Raw genomic sequence first — 18,984 nt, forward strand, 5'->3', positions numbered from 1 at the left:
AATTATATTGTATATAAGCAATGGTAAAGTTTATTCTCATGAAATCCCCTGATGAGTGGGCGACCACGAAACAGGCTTGTAGGGATGAACTTGTAGTTTACTTGTCTTTTTCCTCCCACAATATAAAAAAAAAATATATATATATATATAAACACCATTGCTTTATTTGCCGTACGTGATGATCTTTGAGGAGATTAGGATAACTTAATGTTTCCCAAATCCAAATTCCAATGATTTTTAAAGCTATACGCAATTATTTCAAAGGGATGTTGCACTTTCTTGTTAGCGCACATTACTACTATCACCGCATAAAAAAGGACATTTAAGTAGCTTTACGCTAGTTTTATAATGCTCGTAAAGACACGTAAAGGTAGATTAACGTAATCGGACGTAAAGCTTTCTTAAGGGTAACTTAAATCTGAAGAGCCAGATTTACGTTCAATGTAAAGTTTACGTTTAAGTTAAACTTTACTAGACCGAAGTTTGAGTTGTGGTGAAGCTAGCAAAAATGTGTCTAGACATATTAATGCTGATTTACATTTTACCTAAAGGTTGTGATAAGCAACACATTTAGCAAAACACACAAAGCTCTCGTTAAATAAGCGCAAATGACGTATGGCTTATGGGATCAATCGGTTTTTACGAGTTATCAGATCAAAGATGTGGGCCAAGGATAAACCCGGAGACATCCAAGGCTCGGAAAAACTGATGAAAATAGTACCGTATCGTAAATATTTCTCTTTCTCAGTAATTCAAATCATTTTTCCATCAAGCCATTGCAGAGTGTGCTCTGTCTTCTATAAGGATACATGTATTTTGCGCTGTAAATTGTACGTCAACAGAGCAGATAGAACGGCTATTTTCGATGAAACAAGATTTATTCGGCAAATTTGTAACTACTTTTGCAAATATTCAGGCATTTTCAGTATGTCATATTGCAATGAGTCTGATAGGAACTTTTACAGTGCATAACAAGACTGAAAGCGATATTATAGAGAACTTTTAATAGTTATGTAATTAGATGTTTCAATAAGGATTACGTCAGTAGAAACTGGTTTTCTGTTAAACGATGCAGTAACGTAAACATAAGCAGGCAAGTCGAAAAGAATATGGATAGCCCACTTTTGGGGTCCACGCTGTACAGCCTTAAAATTATTGGTCAATGCTGTTGACTTTATCTCCGACTACGATTTGCTTTTCAAGAGCCTCATCGTCAGAAGAACTAGATGTTTTTCCACGCGACTCATGATCCTGATCAGCACATGGCTTCGATCCTTTCGCCCTATGTTCTAAACGCCCCGAGTCATTTTCGGTTATCCAGCGTACGCTATGCAAATCGTGATAAGCCTGGCGATGTTTTCAGAAAGCTGCCCTAGATAAATATTGATCACAATGTCCACATAACAGTGCCTTATTTTCGCAAGCAGGACGACATCTTTGCAGTGTAATAGTTCCTCTTTCTGGCATAGATATATAGATAAATGGAACTCGTTACCAGATTCTCTAATATGTGCCGATTCATTGTCAAAATTTAAAAAGGGCTTAAGAGAACACTTTTTGACGAGTGTGTGATGAATATAAAATTTCTGCGATTGCATATTTAATTAGATGATTACATGATTTTAATAACTCCATTCTGATAGATACGTTTTAGTGATATTTTTTACATTTTTCCTTACAAATACTTTTTATCCGATTTATATTTCCTTTATAGCTTTGTAGATATTTTTGGGGGTCATCTTGCATGAGGATTCAGTTCCTCTCTGATGGCAGCCTTTTGTATTGATTATTACAATAAAGTTGTTATAAATAAATAAGCGATGTGACAACTTGTTTTGAAGCCTTTGTAATTGATCAAAGCCGCTATTTGCCGCAATCGGCGGTCATCTAGATTTCTTGATTTAGCTGTAGCCCATCATGTACAAGCTGGCCGAAAAAGCCAGTCAGAAACGGCGGTACGCTTTGTCAGTGATTTCTGACGACGTTGGGTGTCTGTTTTCCTATGAACGTTGTATGTGTCGCTGTGTGAAAGTTGGATTTCTGGCTCTGACCTCATTCCTGACCTTTTCTATCAGCAAAATGGACGACCAACATGTTGCTTTACTTGAAAAGCTGATTACGGAAAATATGCGCTTAGGAGAAGTGATCGAAACGCGAGATAACGAGCAGCGAAAGATGATTCAGGAACTTGCAGCCAAAATGGTGAGTAGGACTTGAAAGAGCGAGCAGAAAAAGGACAAGGAGGTTCCCTATCCCCCAGCAGTGCCGGGTATTGTCTTAAGAATGTTTCGTTTTCGTCATTTTGAAACAAATGGTTTTCGTACCTGAATCATGATAACATTTGCTTTGCTCCACTAATCTCTTACGGTACATTATATTGTCTTCGTTTTACTTCAACAAGAGCAAAGAAAGGCAACCAAGAGGCACACGGAAATCTCTGCAGGAAGCATTATTTCAGAAAAATGATTCTTTAACAAAGATTTCAAATAATGTCTTAAATGTCATTGCTAAGAAATGATCGAAAGTTAAATTACTCAAATGCATGGGAGCATGTTTTCATGACAAATTACAAGATTGTTAACAAAGCAGATTGATTGATTCACTGATTGATTGATTGATTATCCCCATTCTGCACAAACAATTTTTAAATCTAGCCTTAAAAGTGGGCGACTGGTTGATCAGCTTTGCTATTATGTTTCCCTTAATTTATATAAAATAAAGCTCATTTTCTCAAACTGAACAGTCGACATGACTGCTTCTCACAAGAATAAAGCTGACTTTACGTCAAGCGTAAATTTTGCATAAAGTCGTTTATACTCTATATTTACGCGTCTACGTAAACGTGGGTAAATCTCTACTTAACACCACTGAACTTTACGTTTTGTTTTAAGGCCTCTTAAAGAATTCTCATTACTCTAGCTTTACGACAGTGCGTAAAGGCTGCATAAAGCGTCTCTTTACGTAATGTAAATGTGACGTAAAGCTTTGTTAAGCTGAACTTTAGAACACCTTTACGCCAACTTAAATTTGTCTTTTCATGCTGTGTTTATATCTGAATTAAAAGATAAAATCACCCAACAGCTCATTGTATCATCTGTAAGGGACTGTGGCTTCTTCTAAATTGGAAAGACCATCCATCGGATGGCTCAATGTTCAGTTAAGTTGTTAATAGTCAGTAGTAATACCTAGAGCCAGATGCTTATGTTTCTAAAATATGACTATTCAATTTCCCTTCAAAATGCAGTGTCACGACTTTACACACAACAGTTTTTACCTCACGTCTTCTGAGTGTGGGTATTTTCAAACCAAAACTTCTCTGGAAACTGTTGTTATGGGGGCCGATTCAGTTGTGATAACACACAAGTATCCGCCAAAAAGGCATATCTTTATGATTTTCACAATGAAGGGGAAGTTTACACCACTTACGTTCCCACGATCATTTTATGAGCGAGGTGAAGACTTTGTTACAGTAACACTTTTCGACATTCATGTGTTCTTCATTTTCACTGAGATCTTAAATATTCAACCGCACAAAGTAATTAAATAAATCGATTAATATACAGCAGACTTGTAGAACTTTCCCTTTTTAACTTCCTTCTCCGATTAATTTAAGTGAGATATGAGTCTGAAAGAGCGCTTCACTCCTTCACTCCTTCGGTTTCCGTTGCCTATGAAAATCGTGCAATCTCACCACTTATAAACTCCAATTGACTGAACCATTTATATGACGGGAATCCCCCTCGGACATAAAACTCCTTTCTCGCATCTTTGGGGTCTTACGCCGGAGTCCCAGAGGCAATCTATTGTTTTGCCTCTGTTTTCTTTTCTCCAAGAATTGTATGCATAGTGGAGTATGGGGTTAGACGGAAATCTTGCTGGTGATAAATTTATAAGATACTGGTTACGTACCATGAACAGGCCCTATGTCGGCTCTTTGGTAAATGGTTACCAAAGAGCTGCATAGCTATTATCTTCTCTAAAGACCTTGTAAAGACTTCTTCATTATTTAATTCTCAGACTTCCAAGTACACTGCAATAACACGAATTTAACTTAGAAATTATCTGAGAACCTTAGCGAACTTCGCTAAACGCGTACCTCCAAAAAGCCTTATCTTCTGCGCGAACTTCGCGCTCAACAAAACTGTGGCACACAAAAAAAAGGGATAATTAACACGAAGAATTAATATTTCAGGAGAAACGATCATTTTTAATAGTCCCGGGCAGCCGAATTTCTCCATAGCACGTGCACCAACGTGGCGCCCTTAAAAATTAAAGTATGCGCAAATAACACAGTAGATGTGATTATCGACGAAAGGGTAATCAAACTTTCTCTACACCCTTAGTTATGGATACAATACAATTCGTCTCGGTTAAAAAAACTAGAGTTGTAACCTTGGCATTGTGAAAAAACAATTAACACAAAAGCACGTTCGATAACAGAAATAACAGATGAAAATAGAAGTGAATCAGTTGTGAAATCATGCAGGTTGCTTAAGACGAGCTCTCGCTATCAAGGTCACATATCCTAACCTTTCATAAAACAGGGATCGCTTGGCTGGCAATTTATTGGTATTATGTCACTGATTTAATGAATTGAAAATAAGGGGAAATTGGTTTGACATCAAGCACTAAGTTCGTACTTTACACCACTGTATTCTTGTTGACCTACACTTGGTGTGATTTTAGTTTGTCGCACTTTTGTTCCATAATACTCAAAACTGATGGATGTGACCTCAACCTTCCGACAATCATCCACAGCTCGTCGTCACTGAATTTCCTGACGTGCATGAATATGGACAAGTAAGGGTAAGGATACTGTCTTTACTTGATGTCCATTTTTCCCTCCGTTACATCTGTTGGTACTTACGTTTGAGACTTAAAACAAAGAGCGCAATGGAAGGGATCAAGGATTTTCTTTTTTATCATATTCATTTTCCTCCACCTTCAATTCGGGTCATGCAAATTTTGTCTCACGTACATGTCATAATAATTTTAGCATTTCCTGGGTCAAGGTCGAACCACGCAGTCTTTGTATATGTTCTCACTGTTCACAAAATTGTGTACGTAGTTAAATCCGTCAGGATCCATTCGTTTGTTTGCTTCGCTGTGACTGGATTGTAAAACGCAATTTGCAATGGCTGAAGTAAAGTTCTGTGGCACACCATAATCGGAAGTATTACATAGCGAACCTCTTTGACTTCCATCCAAAACGAATGATTCCATTTTATAGCTGATGCAATTGGCTTTTACACCGTCCTTTGCGCATAAACACACTTTTCAAAGAGGAGAAGATGATAGAAGAAATGATATGTTCTATGTGTCTCGGTGGAGTTTGTTGAAGCTAAACGCTACATTTCCGCATCTCATTGATCTTGTCTAATCTGGATCAAATACGCAAGTTGTTAACCGATTTTCAAGGTCAGGCAGGCGTAGTTTGAATAGGGAATGAATCAAAGACGAAGTGATCCGTTACCTATATTTACCGGTGAAATTAAAATCTTTGATCCAAGCTTGTGGAGATATGATTATCAGTGTACTAAATAAATGTTAAACAGAGTAAGCCTAGCATTCCCTCTAGGAGTTCAAATTAAATGAATATTCCAACAGCTTCACTCTTGCTTTTAGCAATTTAAACTTTACTTTAATTTGAAAGATTAAAAATTAAGCACTTTCATACCTGCCTGAATTTTTAGAAAGGTTGTTCTGGTTCAATTTTAAATATACTTTAATACATCCCAATAGCTTTATACCTGATGTTTGTAACTCTAACTTGGCACCGTAAATAGTTCAGTCTTCCACAGAAATTTAGTCTTTCCTCTTATAGTATAAAAAAGATACAAAATTTACAATTTGCACATAAAGTAAAAGCTTGAATATTGGTATGAAAACAAATCATAACACCACTGTATGAACTTCCTTACCTCTTTCCTTGACTATCATTGTTTTCATAAAATGTATTCCTACTTCATTTGAAACAAAGGATTGAAAGCATTTTAATGGTTGTTGTTGTTTTTTTAACACTTTAATTTACAATGCGTATATTACTTACAGGCCCTTTAATTACATTTCGTCAGCAAAATACTAAGGAAGACAATTTTAGGTAAAGTTCACAGGTCTGATCTTCATTTCAGTTGTCGTGGGAGCACTGCCATCAGCCCTTTTGGGATGTAGTTTTGCCCAATAGATCTCGCCCCCTCTACCAAGCTGATAGACACCGTTGAGATTTGAGTGCAGAGGTTTTCCACAATTTTTCCGGCTGTACCACCAACCTCCACCTTTTTTTACCACACACCCAGGACCAGCGGGATCTCTATCCCAAGTACCAAATGAGAGGCCTTTGTGATGTCTCAGCCCATCACGTTCGACATTGTAATCTGCGGGATAACGAGACGTCGCAAAAAAAGTACAAATACATCATTATAAGCCCAGCACCAAGAGAAATCTCTTGCCTGTTACATTATTTAACAATTATTCACCGTGGGCGAGGTGAATATCGTCGAATAATCCCCGAGACCAACTCTCGGGGATTATTCGACAATATTCACCGAACCTGAGGCGAAAAATTGTTTTAGTATAATTTCAGAGCTGAACAACAGAGAAATTTCTAAAATCATAACATTTTAGTAACATTTGTTAACATTTAATATAAACCGCGTGGAGCGGTTTATATGGCGTCATATAAGGAATCGCTCGACCAATCAGATTGCTGGAAGCTCTTTGCTCAGCTCTGAAATTATACTAAAATGCATTATAAAGGACCAGATAGAGAGTTTTCGAGAATATTTAACCAATCAGATTGACTTACTTAAAAGATTTCCGAGGCTCAGCGTGTAGTTACTATTCTTATCCCCAATGCCAATCGACGCGTACTCAGCATAAACAGCTTTCATATTGCTCACCCCTAGATCTATTCGAAGCTTGTTTTCTGTCTCATTCTGCGTCAGGCGGTTAATCTTGTTAAGTCCGAGCCAAAATTCACCAGTGAGGAAATTCCCGAAGCCTTTTTTGTAGTCATTCCAGGTGCGGTTGAAATCAACAGAGCCATTCTGTCTCTTTTGGATGACTATCCAGCCTCCACCAGCTGTTGTCTGGTCACAATAGACATTAAAGGCACCTTTACCGTCGGGGTCGATTGTATAAATGCCACTTATGGTTTGATCCCTTGTGTACAGTTCAGCACAGTTCTTAGCTGTTGAGGGATAAAAAATGAAATCGTTACGAGTATCTGGGAAAGAGAATGTACGAGGAAAAGAATTCAAAGAAATAATATAAAATCAAGCAAAGGAAATAATGCGACGAATAAATGATCGATAGCTAATTTTTTGACAGTTCTGAACTCATGGAGAACGCTAGAGTACAAATAAAATTGTTCTTCGCAAGGAATTGCGGAATTCCAACGCCAACCTAGAAAAATGTATGCAATAACATTAGCTTCCCAATAGTATAAATAGTAGTTGCTCCGCTATCTATTAAAAACTGTGCTTCCCTGATAAGTTAATACAAAGTTCAGTGGTTAAAATGCATTCACTTTATAACGGCTACAACGCAAGCCATTGCAGATTTCAAGCCAGAGAAAGATGTTCCATCCCATCATCTCTGCTTTACAAAGTTCTACCTCTCTGCTCAGTATTGCACTTTGATTCAATTTTCGTGTTTCACCTGTGCAGCCCCGACAGAGCGCAGAAATAGCATAAAAGGTGTCAAAGACGGATATCATCCTTCAAGGAAACAGAAACTACAAGACAGGAACGATTCTGAGCTTTTATACATTCTGGAAACCTTCAGATCCTAGTTGTTTCTTTCTGAAAGGGGACCCCATTTAAAAAAAAAATAATAACGCTTCAACATTATGTTTCCTGAGCTGGAATTGGATTTTCATGATTCATGGGCGAAAGCGAGTTTGCGAGACTCTTCCCCATACATTTGACGTCTTTTCAAGTCATCATTCGTTTCTTACTGATCAACTGATCGGAATTGTTGGTTGAAACATGTAATGCGCTTGTCGCTTTTTAAGTCTACCCCATTGATTCTACTTTCCTTAATGTCTTTTTTTCTGTTTTCGTTCTCTTCCTTTGACACTTATGAATGCATGGGGAACATAGAATGATTTAACTCTGTATTAATTCAGTTAAAAAGACAAGAATTTCATGTTTATGTATTCATATCTCTGCCAATTTTCCTCAACAGCTAAGAACTGTGTGCTGAGCTGCAACACAGAGGTCAAACAATCAGTGCCGTTTTTACGATCGACCCTTATGGCTCAGGTGTATTTGATGTATATTGCGATCAGACAACAGCCCATGGAGGCTGGACAGTATGTCAGGGGAGAATGAATCGATCCGTTAATTTCAACCGCACCTTGGATGACTACAAAAGTTGATTCACCTCATCAGTGAGTTTTGGCCTGGACTTCACAAGATCCTCTGTCTGACACGAAATGAGACAGAAAACAAGCTACGAGGGGACCTAAGAGTGAGAGACATCAAAACTGTTGCGCATACATAGGTTAGTTGACCACTCCCCATGGGGCTTTTCAGGGCTATTCTTACAACACTGTGCAGGGGTCTTCACCACACTGCTTGTAACAGTTTACAATGAATAAAAGCAAATCTAATAGATGCCCCCAATTTTCAGCAGGCCAGACCACATCACAGTAATCTCGTGAGTGGGTTCTTTAACGTCCCCTTTCGAACCAAATTAATTCATTAATAGATGCAAGACACGGGAGCTACGGTTTATTCGTCCTTATCCGAGAAAACTAGCTAAAATTTCTATCCATTTCTTGATATTGTAGAAAGGTAGCACAATCTCCACAGTTATTTTAATACCTTGAGTGTTGGTCCGGCCGGGGCTCGAACCTTCGACCTCCCGTACAACAGCCCGGCGCTCTAACCAATTGAGCTAACCGGGATGCGTTATGCCTTTACTTTGCATATAGATGTTGTCGAGACGCCTGTATTGTTTTGCTAGTTCTGTCATTAATGTCGCTGTACCTTGTGCATGAATGTCGCTGTGATGAACTTTACAAATGATCTGATCTGTGTCTTTGTGAGTCCCCGATAGCTAAATGGCAAAGCACCGCCTGGTACACGAGAGTTGGAATCTAAAGCACCCCTGAGCTCTAATATAACTTGATCGAGATTACAAAAGCTTAGTTCTGCCTGTGGCACAACACTTCGACAGTTTTAATATGAATAAAGGAAATATTTGCTTGCAAATAGAATTTTTATGCTTCTTCTCCCCGTTGTGTACTTTTTATTTCTTTTGGGGGCCTGGGACTTGGGGTGGCATTTATTTGGATTGTACCCAATACCCTTTAGGATACTTGTGCTTGCCAAGTGACCAGGCTCCCATGTGAGCGTCACTCCGTTCCATCTTGATGGTGGTTAAAGACGTGGTTTTACGAATGCAATATCTCTCCTAGATAAGACTGTTGATGGAGACTCTTACGCACCATTATGGCACCAAGTTTGGCACCGCTAATACACGGTGTGGTCTAGTAACTGCAGGAGGCTGGTGGTACAATCGGCAAGGCAAACCTTAAGGGTGCTCATGGGAAAACTGGAAACGGCTAATTCATTGGGGAGGTCTAATGTATTGTAAATAGATTGTTAAATGACCTCAAAGTTGATGAACGTTTTACATAGTGACGTGGTGTATCATGTACACATTTGCTTATGTGGTTAAAATTATGAGAAATATTTACTCGATGGTTCTACTATTATTTCTCCGTCTCATGGAATTGCTAGTTGTCTCTTTAAAACAGGCTGTTATTTCTTCGAATTTGTTAAATCGTTCAATTGGAATAGAAACTTTTAACTTCTTGTTGATGCTAGCCTTGCTTGTAACAGATTTCAAAAAATATTTATCAAGTTTCCTACATGAAATATGTTAGCAGCAAGTTGTTTGTGGGGGGAGGGGGGGGGGGAAGGGGCATTATATGCTCATGGCGTACAATATATCGTAATTTATAGGAAGCATTCCCCAAGCATGTAAAATTAATAAATTAATTTTGGGCAGTTGTCCAAAGTTATATTCGACACAATTGAGTCACGTTCTAACGATTTTAGTCGATACTAAAAAATTGTGTTGCACTGCGTCCATCTCTTCCATCCATTCACGAAGAGGTTTATCAAGAGCTCACATATCCTCGTCTCTCAACTGGAAGTATTTCTGAACTCAAGAAAGTTCTTGAGTTTTGAAAACTTGTTTTAAAATCACGTAAGATGTTTTAGACTCAGGCAATGATCATAAAATGACGAGGTTTGTATGATGCAATGATCTTACAGTCAGTGTTCGAGGACCTTAATCAGGACAAAGAAACCCAATAGAAGGAAAATGTCCAGAATGTAAGTTCCCTTTAAAATAATTTTATCTTGCTGTTTCTTTAACGTAAATGATCTTGATTACAAGTTTATCCTTTCGTCGATAGCGGAAATATAACGCAGACACGCGAACAGTATCCGTGGTCTTAAGTCATTCGGAATTATCCCTGACGAACTGTAGATGATGATGGATGGACTGAGGTCTTTTGATATATTTTCAAAAGTTGGACTCTAAGTGAGCTATTTATAAGCATTGCTTAATATTACAGCTATTGATATGATTGACAAACTATATCTTCAATAAACCGTAATTTCTATTTTTTTTTTTTCAATGTGTTTAAAACCTTAAAGATCAACTCTCACTCAAGAAAACATTCCGCACACTACCATTTTATTGACAAGCGTCTTCCAAGAGAGAATAAGCGTCAAATTTACTACTCGACAATTACAAGAATGCGCCAGTGAATGGAATCTTACTTACCTATTCCAGATTCTCGGGTCTTGTATGTGCCTCCTACCATTTGAAACGTTGCTACTAAAGCCACACTGAGCAACAAAGTCGAACTTGATAATACAGACATGATACGAGGAAATTTCTTGCTCCGACCTTAATGCTGCAGTAGTGTGAAATACTGCACTGTCAAAAACTGAAAGTCTTTTATTGGAAACTTAATGCAATTTAGAACATTCTAGAAAAATAATGTTGTAAAAAGGCCGGGTAAATCATTCTACAAGTGTTCATATCAATTTTTACGTTCGTAATGACGTTAGTTACTGAGTGTTTTTAAATAACTTCTAGATATCGAGGCACGCGACTTGATATGTTTTCTCTAGTTCGGAGGTTAAATGGCTACATCAAGGCCATTCGATCATATGAAATTCTTACGCCTCAGTTTTATTTTTCTTGAAACCAGTTGAGAGCTAGGATAAGGTTATTGTTACACTAACATGAAACAGCTGAGAAAGGAGCGTGGGAGGACAAAGAGTTTTCTCCGTCAGCCGCACCTTCAAAGAGATCGTATTCTTGGTCAACCATTAAAAAACAATACAAACTCCTCGACGTCACCTGCACCAAAAAAAAAGGTTTTAAAACCCAAAATTTTGAAAATATCATTAATATCAATGTAAAAGTTCTTTATTGAAACGAAAACGCTACACGAAAAAAAAAAAAGATAGATATTCTCTCTTTGATATTATTCCCACAGTGTCTGTCAATTAGGTTTTTCTTACCACTGGCGACTAGTACTGAGACAAATTGGGTATATTGAGCCTCGACTTTCTTTTTCGTCATTTTTCGGCTTTCAACATTGAATACAGGGCACGAATGAACAGGAAAAAAAATTCATTCAGAGCTTTCTGTACCACTCGCGTTCATGTTGGCAAGTAAGACATCAACAAAATACCGTAATTCAATGCAAAAATTCAAAACGGCTAAATATCGGCCGTGTTGGGGTAAACTACAAGAATATAATTTCCTTCAACAAGCCAATGATATTTTTCATCCGTAATTTGTATTCTTTGAAGTAACGAGTAGAAATCAATTATTTCTCCAAGCACGTATCCTAAGGCTATACGATCATTTGAAGGTGTGGCTGACGGAGAAAATTCTTTGTCCTCCCACGCTCCTTACTCAGCTCTCTCTTCAAAAAGTACAACTCGAAATATTACCTTATCCTTTCTCTCAACTGGTTTTAAGACAAATAAACCTAAAGCTTTTGAGATTAAGAAATTTACAGTGTCGAATGTCTGATATATCACAACTTAACAATAACGCTAATTACGAGCACATCTGAATTGGACAAAGCAAATCATGCCGCTCGCCTAGAGATTTCGAAGTTATGTACAAAGACTCAATTATCACTTCTGCTATTTTTTTTTTGTATAAGCACAACCAAAGTTGAGGTCATTAGAAGCCTAGAAATTGATGTTAACAATCGTAAAACTTCTGTAAATAAGAAAGTAGCAATAATAATTTTATTCCGAACGATGCCTTTTCTACACTATTCTGAATTGAATAGTGTTTCCAATAAAAGTTCCTTCAATTTTGACTGTTGTATTATATATTTAAAGGTATTGCAGCATTCAGGTCTGAGCAGGAAATTTCATCGTATTATGTCTGTATCATTTGGTTCAAGTACTTTGATGCGCTGAATGGCTTTAGTAGTTACGTCACAAATATTATCTGAAACGCAAGCAGCACCAGTGGAGCCTAAATACAACACAGGAACGCGAACTGCACTTACATTTTAAAATTATCATAACAATAGGGGCATGCATCAGGTTTGATTCTCTTGTGTATAGGAGTTTGCATCCAATCTCTAGACAAACACTACAGGAAACAATGGTGAAAGGAACAAATGCTGGTGGACCAACAAAAGGAGCTAATGAGGTATCTATTGTTTACGTCCACCAACATATCGGCAACGACTTAAAGTGCAAACCGCCTATACCTTAGCTTCTGTTTCCTCTGTGATGCTAGAATTACTCAGCTCGTTTCTAGCTTTGAGCATACCTTTCACGAATCATAATTGTGGACATTGCAGCATTTATAAGATTCATATTTAACTAAAGTGTCCTGTTCCAAACCTGAATGAAAATCAAGTGACGTCATTGATACCATTTGGCTCAGTAATGTACTTTTACCCAAGTTTGGGGTCAAAATTTGCATTAATCAACGTTAATAGTGACACACAAGAGTGTGATCAGAAAAATTTTCCAGAGGGGCCCCCCCCTCCTTTTTTTTCAAGAAAATACATATTTGTAATCTCTAAATTTATAGTCAGAATTTCGTGAATGTCTGGATGTGTTGGCTGTCTCTTGCGGAGCCACACCCACACCTCTGCCGCACCACGTATGAGAACGGGGTTAAGTTCCAAATTTAAGCTTAAATAATTCCTGGACAACGTAAATTTTGGAGATTTCACGTTTTTGTTTGGCAGAAGACGGCTGAAAAATCTACAAAGTTTTAAAATGCACGTGCTGAGCACTATTCTGCCAATTAGATCTTTTGTTTCGCCACGTCTTCGTTGCCGTTGCCATCGTGGTTTGCTTAAGGTCCCTGTTGTTTTGCAAAGGACGCAAAGAAATTTACAAATATTTCAGCGCACTTTCAAAGCTATTGTTCTGCTCATTAAACCTTCAGTTTAGTGACGATCCCGTTCCGTTGCCGTCTTGCTTCTCTTAAACTCCCTAATGAAAAGAACAAAAACGTTGTCAATAAAGATCATTACATTACATTGGCAATATCAGAGCCATAAACAACATCTTGGGAACATCATTTGAGAACTAGAGAGAGCGCATGCTAGTCTGAACACAGTTTATTTCGACTTGCAGTGTTCACGTTGCCGTTCTCACGACAAATTCAGATAATTGACTAAGATGGCATTAAGAACTTTTACGCTTTAGTTTTATGTCTTTAAAGCAGTTGAGAGCTAGGATAAGGTCAGTTTTAAATTACTCTCGTTGAAGTCGGAAAAGATGCAAATCCTAGACGTTACTATCTCGTAAGGTAAGAAAACCACCGATATGGAGTCATGATCGAACCATTTCCTGAAATCTGTTTCGAGAACGGCAACGTCTTAACCACAAGTCTCCTGCGCGCTATGGGGTTCCCATTAGCTGTTACATCACTCTGATATTGCCTATGTATTATATGATGGTTATTAACCAGGCATTTTTATGGATTGAGTGTCATTTTTGTTTATGATTCAAATTTTATCGCCAGTTCAGTTTGAACTCGTGGGACTAGTCGCAAGGACCAAACTTTTAGTCAGTGCAACTAGATTTTTGTGGCAAAAATGGCTTGTTCACACGACGAGGCTTGTTGCAGGGACTAGTCCCCTGCCTGTGCCGACCTTAACAAATGTCCTCAACGATGTCTGTTGATCATAACTTCTGCAAATTTCGCGATCATATCTGTGTTTAGCACAGACCATTGAGCGTTTCCGTCTATCCACAGTTGTTCAGGTTTGTTTCCAGCTAAGTCTATGAAAAGCTCACGGACCAACAATAACATGGATTTAAGCAATGGAGGACTTTTTCTGTATTTGCACAACTTCATCTAAACATAGAAAAACCTAACAGAAAACTTGTGCAAATTTCCAATCAAATGGTTGATCCTTCGGGAGAGTGACTTTGGTCACGACCCTTCTCCCTTCCATCTTTCAAAATTAGGCGACGTATCTGTGTATAGCAGAAATACATCTTCATTTGAATTTTAAATCATTATCCACTATTATTCAGTTTTCTTTTCTGCTTAATCCATAAAAGACCTACGATGAATCAAAATTAACAACATTTAAATTGATATTTAAGCAATGGAGGACTTTTCTGTGTTTATATAGCCTCATCTGAACACGATAGGGGCTTGCAAATTTCAAGAAAGCTTTGCAAACCCGAGAAGTGGTCAGGAGGTTTGCATAACTCTTGGGACTTAACTGATATAGCTAATTTTTACTGAAAACATCATTCATTTTACTGCACATAATTATCTCAACGTTTTCGCATCACATTTACAACTGACCCTAAAATCGATCTAATTTAGTATGAAGTCGACTTAAACTAATTATAATTAATGCCTTTAGAACTTTACTTTTGGATCTAACTGACTGACGGCAGGATCAGATGTAGTTTATCGGTACAAATTTTCTACAAACAAAATTTTGCGTTTTCTTTCCATCAAAAGACTTTTCAAATAATTCACGCTCACTGACAAATCCTAGATAACTATACCAAATTTTAAATTGAAGTTTCCCTTCACCACACTATGATAACGATAAGGTTATTGTTGTGCTTACGAGAAAGTGTTGAGAAAGGAGCGTGGGAGGACAAAGAACTTTTTTCCGTCAGCCACACTTTCAAAATGATCGTATTCTTGGTTAAGTCCTACAACACTGCAACGCTTGCCTTAGGAAGTCATTAAAAAACGATACAAAATAAATCCTTTCTGTATTAAATTGTTTTAGTTCGTCAGCGTGCGGTCATCAAGTTTTTAAACCTTTAAAATTTGAAAATATTATTAATATCAATGTAAAAGTTCTTTATCGAAACGAATACGCTACTTGCCACCACTGTATCTGGTCGATCAAGGTTTTAATACACTAGGATGTGAAAATGTATCGGTTTCGACAGTTTTACATGCGGTTTTCGGTTTTTCGGTTTTGGAGTATTTTTTTGTACGGTTTTGCGGTATATAAAATGTGCGTCGCTACAGAAAGGTACTTATGATTTTGCCACGCCAATTCCGCAAAATATCGGCCGTGTTGTGGTAAAATACAGGAATATAACTTCTATCAACGAGCCAATGATATTTTTCATTCGTAATTTGTATTCTTTGAAGTAACGAGCAGAAATCAATTAGTTTTCCAAGCACGTATCCCAAGGTTATACGACCATTTCAAGGTGTGGCTGACGGAAAAAATTCTTTGTCCTCCCACGCTCTTTACTCAGCCGTTTCTTCAAAGTACAAACTCGAAATATAACCTTATCCTTGCTCTCAGCTGGTTTCAAGACAAATAAACCTGAAGCTTATGAAATAAGAAATTTACAGTGTCGAATGTCTGATATATCACAACTAAACCATAACGCTAATTACAAGCACTTCTGAATTGGACAAAGCAAATCATGCCGCTCGCTTAGAGGTTTCGAAGTTATCTACAAACGCTCAATTATCACTTGTGCTATTTTTTGTATATATTGTACTTGTAGGAAGCACAAGCACAAATAAGGTAATTAAAAACTTAAAAATTGATGTTTACACTCGTAAAACTTCTACAAATAATTCTCAAAAAAGAAACGACAACTTTGAGTTTAAATTCACAAGACATGTTTCGACATTCTCATGTCATCTTCAGTTGCAAATTACCTTTTAACGGTTGTACATTTGAATCTATATCAAGGTACGTTACAAATTTCGTGTCAGGGCTTACTTTACAATTTGAATGTTAAATACTCGAAAAATGTAAATAGCGCGCGCTTGACTAGATCAAAAAAAATAAATAATAATAATAGTAATAATAATATAAAAGACCAAGGAACAACATAATTAAAAGGAAAGAGACAATTCTAGATGCTTTATTTGCTGATTAAGAATGGGTTTTTCCCACTTAATATGCAATGCCTCTTTGATCTTAATTTGGTATTTTGAAGCGGCAGAATCTAAGATCGTGAAACATTCAGTATCACAAGAGTCAAGACAGGCCCTTGATGATTGTAGATGCTTGTAAATATGATTTGATCTAGTAAAGCACGCGCTATTTACATTTTTCGCGTATTTAACATTCAAATCGTAACGTAAACCCTGACACGAAATTTGTAACGTACCTTAATATAAATTCAAATGTACAACCGTTAAAAGCTCATTTGCAACTGAAGATGGCAGGAGAATGTCGAAATATGTCTTGTAAATTTAAACTCAAAGTTGTCGTTTCTTTTTTGAGAGTTATTGTCACTCCGTTCTCTTTACGTCCTTCGACAAATAACAAATTAATAATTCCATTCCGAACATAACTTTTTCTGGACTGTTCTGAATTGCATAATGTTTCCAATAAAAGTTCCTTCAATTCTTGACTGTGTTGTATTTTAAGGTAATGCAGAATTAAGGTCTGGACAAGAAATTTCATCGTACTATGTCTGTATCATGTATTACAGGCTCTGGAGCGAAAAATCCGAGTAGACCACCCTTTGCGAGAGGTTTTGCGCTGAGCTTCAGGCAATACCGCACGGCTAATCAAGACAGTAATTAAAATTCATTGCATTACCTCTTGAATGTCAATCGCTAAGGAGTTTAAGAAACGATAACGGCGACGCCTCGGACAACGTCCTTTAAAGAAATGAACTTATTTTTTACCAACAAATCTTGCGATAATCCATAGTCATTTATTTTGTTTCTCGCTGTCAAAACTATCTCAAAAATAAGTATGGAACACAGTGTTAAATTGAAATAAACGTATAAATAAAATCGGCCGTTGTCGCTCACGTTCTCTGTCAGGACGGCAACAGCGAAAAAAAAGTCCATTAAACAAGGAATTTACAGTCTCGTGAGGGTCTGGATGTGTTTGCTGTCTCTTTCGGCGCCACATCACCTCTTCTTCCGCATCAACGTGTGTGAGCGGGGTTAAGATCCAAATTTAAATTTGAATAATATTCAGTTTGCACGATACGTCATTGCCGCCATGTTGGTGAACGTAAACAATAGACATATAATTAGCTCCTTTTGTTCGTCCACCAGTATTTGTTCCTTTCACCGTTGTTACCTCTGTCTCTGGAGATTGTTGCAAACTACCTATATTTAACAATTATTCGCCGAAGGCGAGGTGAATATCGTCGAATAATCCCCGAGACGAAGTTGAGAGGATTATTCTACAATATTCACCGAACCTGAGGCGAATAATTGTATCAGTAGAATTTCCGAGCTGAACAACAGAGAAATTTCTAAAATCATAACAATTTTAGTAACCTTTATTAACATTTTATTTTAACATTTTATATAAACAACGTGGAGCGGTTTATATAGCGTCATATAAAGAACCGCTCGACCAATCCGATTGCTGGAAACTTTTTGCTCAGCTCTGAAATTATACTAAATTCTTATATATATTATATATAACTTTTGAGGAGGGGTGTGTGATTTCTGATCATCAAGAATTTTTTTCTAGCAATCTGCTGTGCAGGATATTTTTTTTCGTTCTAAATGCTCTTTTTTTTTTTTTCTACTACATTTGGGCTGCATGCAAATTTTTTCTTCCACCAAGCGCTTGCGGGAAATTTTTTTTCAAAATCACCCAACCCCCTCAAGAGTTAAATGGTCGACCCCTAATTTCACGCTGTTTGGCAGAAGACGGCTAAGAAATCTACAAATTTTTAAAATGCACGTGCTGAGCACTATTCTGCCAATTAGATCTTTTGTTTCGCCACATCTTTGTTGCCGTTACCGTCGTGGTTTGCTTAAGGTTCCTTTTTTTTTTGTTGCAAAGGTCGCAAAGAAATTACAAATATTTACAACGCAATTACAAAGCTATTGTTCTGCTTATTAAACCTTTAGTTTAGTGACGAACCCGTTTCCGTTGCCGTCGTGCTTCTCTTAAACTTCCAAATAAAATGAACCGAAAGATCATAACATTACATTGGCAATAGCAGAGTCATAAGCAACATAATGAAAATATCATTTGAGAACTAGAGTGCGTGCATGATAGTCTGGACGCAGTTTACTTCCACTTTACTTCGCCGTTCTCACAACAAATTCAGAAAATTGATCAAGATGGCATTATGAACTTTTACGCTTCAGTTTTATTTGTCTTGAAGGCAGTTGAGAGCTAGGATAAGGTCAGTTTTAAATTACTTTCGTTAAATGTTTTAATCTTTCAAGTGAAAAATATGCAGATCCCAGACGTTGCTATCTCGAAAGGCAAGAAAGCCGCCGATATGGAGTCATGATCGAACCATTTCCTGAAATCTGTATCGAGAACGGCAACGTCTTAACAAAATTTCTACATCATTCTGATATTGCTGCATCATTCTGATGTTGCCTATGTATTATATTGGTTATTTACCAAGCTTGTTCGGTCAAGATGGCTGGATATTGGCCGAGTTCTTTGTTTGAATTTTTATGGCCGAGCTTAAGTTTAAGGTCGGAGAAGAAATTCATTTTTATTTACGATTC

General features: G+C 37.4%; 1 protein-coding gene across 1 annotated transcript; it reads right to left on the reverse strand.

Annotated features, from left to right (window-relative positions):
• Positions 1–5,465: 5,465 nt before the first annotated feature.
• LOC148740836 (ryncolin-1-like) lies at positions 5,466–15,735 on the reverse strand. The gene is made up of 3 exons (XM_088737464.1): positions 10,807–15,735; positions 6,806–7,189; positions 5,466–6,374 (listed from the first exon to the last, which is right to left on the reverse strand). The coding sequence occupies exons 1-3, from the start codon at positions 10,904–10,906 to the stop codon at positions 6,097–6,099; spliced, it is 762 nt and encodes a 253-aa protein (XP_088593590.1). The 5' UTR covers positions 10,907–15,735; the 3' UTR covers positions 5,466–6,096.
• Positions 15,736–18,984: the final 3,249 nt, after the last annotated feature.

The sequence above is a fragment of the Stylophora pistillata genome, chromosome 1 (assembly GCF_964205215.1).
Source record: "Stylophora pistillata chromosome 1, jaStyPist1.2, whole genome shotgun sequence".
NCBI lineage: Eukaryota > Metazoa > Cnidaria > Anthozoa > Scleractinia > Pocilloporidae > Stylophora > Stylophora pistillata.